The following is an 8,060-nucleotide window of genomic DNA, read 5'->3' on the forward strand; positions in this document are numbered from 1 at the left end:
TTTCGCTGAAATAAACATCACACGCGTGGTTTTGTTTTACTTTTATCATTCTTTTAGTCTACGTAGCTTTATTGCCGGAAAAAAAATTTCGCGACTGTGCACACGGCGAATGGTAAAAACGCACTGGAAATATGTTGTTGCCGTGGTACAGGAGGTACGCCACTAGGTGTTCTATTTTAGTAAATTTAGATTTTATATCTTATTGCAAGTGGAGCAACCTATGCATATACGCCATGGCTTGCGCATGTGCAGACGAGCTGCACTGTGGTGATGTCGTGGCCTTATCACAAAGCGTATGCAAAAGCAACGGCTCGTACCGCATACGCAGACTATTCTCCCGTCTGGCACGTGCATTGGAAGCCTAGCTCCGTTCAGCTATCATACGCCATGAAGACGCTTGGTGCCCTCATATTCTTCATCGTAGGCAAGTATTTCACGATTCTTTTTCGCCGGCTGTTAGTTTAGGAAGGCGTGTTTTTTATGTGCCATAGGTGTCGCTGATATCTATTAAGAATTCGAAAGTTTGTTGTTCTACAATAGTAGGAAGCGTGATTTCTTTTTGGGCACAGCCTTCGGACATTTCCAGGTCTTTCAAATATATTCCTGTGCTCGATACGACCTTTTTTTGTACTCGCTATCACTTCGTAATTTAGCGACATTGTACAATACATTGTGATTTCGAAATAGGACGAACACAATTAGATTGCGCCGCAGCAACATCCGATAAGGGTTAGGCAACAGGAGCGAAGGATACGTCAGTAATTCAAAGCACTTGTAGGTTTCCTATAGTCGCGGAACAAATAAGCACGCGGAAGTTTTAATGCGAAAGCATTACTGGTCCCATTACGAGAAAAGCCAGCGGCGTGTGTGTGTGTCTGTACTCGGAGATGGTAGAGAAGACCCCAGCGATGCCAAGAAAAATTGGATAACGTCATCAAGCGACCGTTTGATGCACAAAGCAACCAAAGCACCGCCACTTCAGACAATCCTATAGATGTTGTTCGTCTACATATACTAGCCACTGGCCCATCTCCATGTGCCGCCAGGCTTCTCGACAGTCGTGCCAAAATTGTGACGCAATCGTTTGTCGTACGCTCATCCGGGTGGAGTCATGATTTCGCGTTGCATATAGCTTACGTATGCTAGTCAGGTTGGAGGCTATAGCTTGCATCAGGGATTCAAACCGACGACATATATGCACCTATGGTTTCTCAGACTTTCCTGCCAAAATTGTGATCCAACCGTTTGTCGCACAGCATTCTGGGTGGTGTCATGCATGTAAACTCGTAGAAAATAACTTTAATGCATGTACCCGGGACATTAATGTTTTTGCATTCCCACGCGTAAGCAGTATTAAGTATCTGCCAATTTTTTTTTCACTTCAGTCACCCGCCGCGGTGGCTCAGTGGTTACAGCGCTCGACTCCTGGCCCGAAAGACGAGGGTTCTATCCCGACCACGGCGGCTGAATTTCGATGGAGGCGAAGTTCTAGAGGCCCGTGTGCTGCGCGATGTCAGTGCACGTTAAAGAACCCCAGGTGGTCGAAATTTTCGGCGCCCTGCACTACGGCGTCCCTCATAGCCTGAGTCGCTTCGGCACGTTAAACCCCAGTAAATCAAATCAATTTTTTTTCACTTAACATGACATAAAAATGCGCCCGCCAACGCTTTCTCGGGATTTGTGCAAGCCATAAATACGGAAGTAACTTAACATCCATTTTCGACACAAAAACTACCGCGAGAGCCCAAAACCTTCCCAGCCTTTAAGAGTGCCATTCCGCGTTCTTTCGATGCGAAACGTGTATTGGCGCTGATTACAGAGTTGTCTACTGGAATTAGCTTCCAGCATCAGCACTTATTACTTTTCCGATGGCTAGTGAGCTGAGGCGCGCTTACTAGAAGTCAACGCTGTTAGGTGGATGCATTTTCTGAGAACCTTCGGTCGCTTGTGACTCTTCACAGTTGCCACCGCGGAACACCACGGCGGCGGAGGAGACCACGACGGCGGAAGGTACCACGGCGGCTGGTGGTACCATTGGGGCTGGAGACACCACGGTGACGGGGGGCACCACGGGGGCGGGGGCCACCACGGGGGCGGGGGACACCACGGCGGCGGTGGGCACCATGGCCCCGTAAGTATAACCCAGCAGAACGCCTCTGTTGTCTTTAGGTCGATGAAATGCTAACCAAAAGATTGTTTTCATCAGTTATGACGTTCTTTTTTTTTTGCTTCTGGAGTGGATCAGTCACCAGAACTAAAATTGCGATTTGATTTTTTGTTGCGTCCGCGTATGTGAGTGATAACAAGGTGAAAAGATGTCTTTCTGGAAAATTTCGAGTCTTGTTACAACTAACAATCCTGGACGTGTAATAATGAGTGTGTGTAATTTATAATTCCATTTAACTCGGTATCTCAAACCCAGCTGCTAAGAGAATGCCGAGGTGGTTGGAGAACAGCGGTCCTCGCGAATAATAGTAAAAACAGTAATCCGAGTAATAATGACATTAATAAGCGCAATCATTTCATTACTTACGAAGGAAAGAGATGAATTAAAGGCAACTATCTCCTAATACGAACGCTCGACACGATGCTCACGCATTAAGCGACGAGCAGTGGCAGAAATGCTCTTAAAGTCCTTAAAAGGCGACAGCTTTATGGGACAATGGCATAGATACTTTCATTCAGTTAGTGACACACATCGAACTATCACCGACAGAGCTTCCCAGCTACCGATGCAACAAGCCTCATGAAGGGATGGCGGCCCTACTACATAAACATTAGATCGTGAATTAAGAAGCGCGTGCTCCTAACCATCAGGAAAATAAGAAAAATTACTTAGTCCTGAAAAAAATCTGCACAGGCGAATGCGGTCATCAAGAAATCAGTTGCCTTTACTGCAACACGTTCACAAACTCGTAACCATCTGATGTATTGCCGCGCTCCACTAAAATCTGGACATGCCTCACGTTACCGCACGAAGGAAAACTGGCTATGTTGCGTCGGTGTATTTTAGTTCTTTTATAGAAATGGTCGAGAATCAATCACCAAACATATTGTTGACAATTCTGAATTTGAAAGCAACTGTTTACTTGTGTGTCAGTTGGACAAATTGCTTGCGGTGACAGACCGCAGTTTGTCATGATCCGCCGTTTTTTGACCATTATCCTTTTTGTAGTGTCTGGTATTAGGTTTCACAAGGACCCGTTGGAGGAAATAAAGGGTGGTTCATAACAGTATTGTATTTTGCGACAAGACATGATTAGAATACGTGGTGAGCTAAATCCATGGAGGTTTATGTTATTATTCATGCCATCACCGCAGTTACTCTCGTCTTAAAAATAAATTTTAGGCCCGAAAATCGCCGTATAGTTACCACATTTTTACTCCTAGAACGAAGAGTAGCGATTGACATTTCACCCTAATGTCTATGCACCTCCACATATTCCACCCATTAGGTAAGCAGTGTTATAAAGATATAAAGATGTAGTATAAATATTTATACTTCATGCGGCCGATGCCACACAGAAAAATGTTGCATTAGGGGCCCTACGATGCTGCTTCGAAAGGCTTTTCAGATAATAGTTTGATGGTCGACTGCTAATCTTTAATTTAATCATAGCGGTGAAGGTCCAAAAAAGGTGGTTTAATTAATTTCCACCTTACCCCTTATTCCTCAACACTCATTCTTATAGAACAAAATATTGAATTACGCGCTGTAATTCTTCACTGGTATATATTAAGACTGTCAATAAGGCTTTTCTCCATGTAAATATATTTCAGTTCCAGCGCAGAAGTCTTAAGCGATGTTGAGTGAACCGTGTCGAGAGCCAGCACGTTTTCTCAACTAGTTCAAATTCTGCTGACGTCGTCTGTGCACCATTACTTCCAGCGATTTTCAGAAATGGGAAAGAAAACTAATGGGTCCAAATATAGCAAAGTTGTTTCTTCTTGTGAATGAGCGCCGCTATGGCTAATTTTATATGTACAAAAAATACTATTTTGTGCTGTTTTCATATCTTCTCGTGAACAATTCAATTCAATTCATTTATTTTCAACTCGAGGTTGAAGGCCCCCAAGCGTAAAAGCTGTTCTACGACAGCTTGAAAGGTGCCTGTGGGCCCATACAAGGCAGCAGTGGTTACAAACTAAATTACAGTGTAAGCACATATCTTCAAACAATCATTCGAACAACTATACAGTACAATTATTAACAAAACAATCGTTGTTAATGAGAATTTCAGGTGATCGGCGTTCGGCCTCAAGTCTTCCTGAACATCAGAAAACATACAATTCGAATGATACTAGTCTCGACAGGCCTTTTTTTTCTGTTATGGCATTCCGTAAAAGCCGAGTAGCTTAATGCTGCTGCTTCCAACGCAGAAACAATGGCCGGCATGCCTACAAATACGGAGGGGTACTCTGCAAACAACTTTCATCGCGCAGAGTTAAACAGTTTTGGCATAGCGGAGGCCTGTCCCGGCTGTGCACGTTCAATAACCCCGCACCTGCCACTAAAAGTGTGCAGCCGGCGAGGCGGTATCAAATCAAAACAAATCAGTTTATTTTGCCACCTATAAATTTCCAGATGGAGTTGAGCTGCAAGAAAAAGCTTCCCATTGACAGCTTGACTGGCCCCCATCACCCAGTTTGGCACTGCGGCAGCATCCGTTACCAGAACACACACATGTAAAATGAAAGATAACTCAAGTACAGTACAGCATTACGATACAATAATGTCAGTCATCATTGCTAACTTCAAGCGAGAACAATCATACTTAAATAATATTGCAAACAGAGCAAAACACGAAAAAAGGAAAGAAACGCAGACATACTCGCTCACCAGGAAAACATTCAAGTACCGCAAATAAAATTAAAAAAATGTATGTATTCATGGATATGTTACAGTACTCATGGAGTTCACAGGTAAGTAGCAATGCTCAAAATATTAGCTATGCTACAATGTGTTCGTACAGAGCACGAAGCTACTTATACGTGCACGAAAATAAATCAGTCATTCAATTCATACTCGTTTAGTAAAGACGGAAGCATCCGGAAGTATCCGGTATATATCTACACTAATAGGCATCCGCTATTCTAAAGTTCTGCAATGGTTGCAATAAGACGAGCCTATCCATAGTGAGCATTTTCTTTTCGTATCTTGAAGCCCCCTGGTGGCTGCAATACTACTCCAAGTGGCGGAGGCGGAAACACGACTGAACCAGGCGGAAGTGACAACTCAACCACATCTTCCGCCGGTAACACGACAACGCCCAGTACGTCTGAAAGCGGAAACACGACTGAAACAAGCGGAAGTGAAAACTCAACCACATCTTCCGCCGGTAACACGACAACGCCCAGTACGTCTGAAAGCGGAAACACGACTGAAACAAGCGGAAGTGAAAACTCAACCACATCTTCCGCCGGTAACACGACAACGCCCAGTACGTCTGAAAGCGGAAACACGACTGAAACAAGCGGAAGTGAAAACTCAACCACATCTTCCGCCGGTAACACGACAACGCCCAGTACGTCTGAAAGCGGAAACACGACTGAACCAGGCGGAAGTGAAAACTCAACCACATCTTCCGCCGGTAACTCGACAACGCCCAGTACGTCTGAAAGCGGAAACACGACTGAACCAGGCGGAAGTGACAACTCAACCACATCTTCCGCCGGTAACACGACAACGCCCAGTACGTCTGAAAGCAATTCAACGGACAGCGGGTCGTCCTCGCCAGGCAACACTACTGAGTCGAGCGGCAGTACGAACAGTACTTCCGGAGGCGGATCTTCGGATGGCGAGCCGTCCACATCAGGCAACACTACTGAGCCGAGCGGCAGTACGAACAGTACTTCCGGGGGTGGATCTTCGGATGGCGAGCTGTCCACATCAGGCAACACTACTGAGCCGAGCGGCAGTACGAACAGTACTTCCGGGGGCGGATCTTCGGATGGCGAGTTGTCCACATCAGGCAACACTACTGAGCCGAGCGGCAGTTCGAGCAGTACTTCCGGGGGCGGATCTTCAGATGGCGGTTCGTCCTCATCAGGCAACAATACTGAGTCGAGCGGCAGTTCGAACAGTACTTCCGGAGGCGGATCTTCCGATGGCGGTTCGTCCTCATCTGGCAACACTACTGTGTCCAGCAGCAGTTAGGACAGTCCTTCTGGAGGGGAATCATAGTGTGTTCTGGCATCTTTGAATGAGGAGGACACTACTACTGCACCCGGCTGACAACACAAGATGTCGGTTTGGTCATTAAATATAAAGGAATATACGACTTCACTAATCTCACTTTATATAGCCGGTATTTGCAATGCACTTTTAAGAAAGGAAGAACAGTAAAATAAAGTGTGCTTCGATCACTAGTTATCTGTGTGATTGCTACGGCCGCCGTATGCTTGCTTATTAAAATTTCGAGCTTTGTCTGGCGTCCTTTAACACAGCCGCAAAATATAGCGGGAAGGCGTTCTCGAGTCCTCATCTGTTCCTGCGTGAATCACTCTTGTTATAACAGTATTATGAACAATGAGGCGCGGGGATGCGAAACGGCGTATGAGGTGAATCAAATTTTCAATCCAGATTAAGGATCTTCTGCGCCATGTAGCGGGTGTATTTGATTTGGATTATAATCGCTATGTGACAATGCTTGCGAATTTACTCACTATATCGAAGACGTATGTCGAGCAGGATGCATAATCTTAACCGGAACTGAACCGGAAACACTTACGATATTTTTTTCTAAGAACCAAAGAACCCACCAAAGAGCCCATCCATTTTTAATGCGAAAGCAGCAGTTCACAAAGTCAAACTGGCTAACAAGTTTTTATGAATCTTGACCTTGGGGGTGACCTTGTGCTAACCAGGAATAGGTAACTATTGCACGACCGGGAATTCCACCCGCGGCGACGAGAAGACGTTAGCTTGGCTGGTCCCAGCACGAGAGCACTAGGCTGCCGCCGCAGCCAATAACGCCTCTTGTTTATTTATTTATTTATTTATTTATTTATTTATTTATTTATTTATTTATTTATTTATTTATTTATTTATTCAACGGCAACTCACTCCCGCGCTGTGCGCTGCAATTCATCACTGATTTTTTTCAATGATATGTATGCCCACCCCTCATGTAATGCCCCTAGTGGGCCTTTGAGGTACTAATAAATAAATAAATAATAAATAAATAAATATAGACTTCTTCATCAAATAATACTACCATCAAACTAATTATCGCGTTTTGAGCTTTCTGGCGATAATGACAGAGTGATATGCGCTGCGTGGGCTGGCTTGTACACAACGTAGCTGCAGAAACACAGCACTAGAGCAATACACTTTTTTGTTGGCAACAATGCAGCAGAAACGCGGCACTGGAGCATAGGCCGCCTGCGTACATTGGGTAAATTAGCATTGACGCTGAAAAGGTTGAAGACGCGCATAAATGGCGTCCTGGGTCACTGGACACCTCAATTGCGCTTTCAGGTACGTGGCGGTGGTATGCACCTACAAAAACTGTTATTTCGAGCAATATTTCGTGCTTAACAATGCCACACCTTCCGCCATTTTTTTTAGCTGAATATCATCCGGAACATATTGCAGGCGCCGTTCCTAACTTATTCAGAACAATGTCAAACTCCACATTTGGTGCAGAGACATACACATTGCTTTTTTAAACAAATTCAGAAGACTTGCATCAAAAATCTGTCCACCTAAAGCTGCGCCAGGTAACGCAGATATGGCACTTAAAGTGTGTTCAAAGTGGCTGCACTAGCTGTACCAGTTCCTCCAAGTTCTTCAGTGGTTCGAGAATATGCAGTACACCTTCAGACAGCTGAAGTCCTCCTCCTTTCTGTCTGCTTCTTAAAGCAATGTTAGAGTGAAGGCCTGGTCGTGTGCTCGCCACTGCGGCGCCGCCGACTGCAGCCATCCGTATGTCACCGACATCAATGACCGCCAACTAGTAAGTAAGTAAAGTAAGCAAGTAAGCAAATAAGTAAGTAAAGCAAAGTAAGTAAGCAAAGTAAGTAAGCAAATTAAGTAAAGTAAGTAGAATAAGTAAGTA

The 8,060-nt window shown here is 44.8% G+C and overlaps 1 protein-coding gene across 1 annotated transcript; it reads left to right on the top strand.

The window, feature by feature from the left end:
* The first annotated feature begins 261 nt into the window (after window positions 1-261).
* LOC149362643 (uncharacterized) lies at window positions 262-6,369 on the top strand. The gene is made up of 3 exons (XM_089573140.1): window positions 262-424; window positions 1,962-2,131; window positions 5,165-6,369. The coding sequence occupies exons 1-3, from the start codon at window positions 271-273 to the stop codon at window positions 6,155-6,157; spliced, it is 1,317 nt and encodes a 438-aa protein (XP_089429266.1). The 5' UTR covers window positions 262-270; the 3' UTR covers window positions 6,158-6,369.
* The last annotated feature ends 1,691 nt before the right edge of the window (window positions 6,370-8,060 follow it).

This window comes from Amblyomma mixtum, chromosome 2 (genome assembly GCF_055824585.1).
Source record: "Amblyomma mixtum isolate Tamu chromosome 2, ASM5582458v1, whole genome shotgun sequence".
Taxonomy (NCBI): Eukaryota; Metazoa; Arthropoda; class Arachnida; order Ixodida; family Ixodidae; genus Amblyomma; species Amblyomma mixtum.

What these genes read in the sequence shown, in the direction of transcription:
- LOC149362643 (XM_089573140.1), top strand. Translation starts at nt 271, where the DNA reads ATGTCGTGGCCTTATCACAAAGCGTATGCAAAAGCAACGGCTCGTACC. An exon ending in CCTCATATTCTTCATCGTAG is followed by an intron (nt 425 to 1,961) that starts GCAAGTATTTCA and finishes GACTCTTCACAG; the next exon opens with TTGCCACCGCGGAACACCAC. An exon ending in GCGGTGGGCACCATGGCCCC is followed by an intron (nt 2,132 to 5,164) that starts GTAAGTATAACC and finishes CGTATCTTGAAG; the next exon opens with CCCCCTGGTGGCTGCAATAC.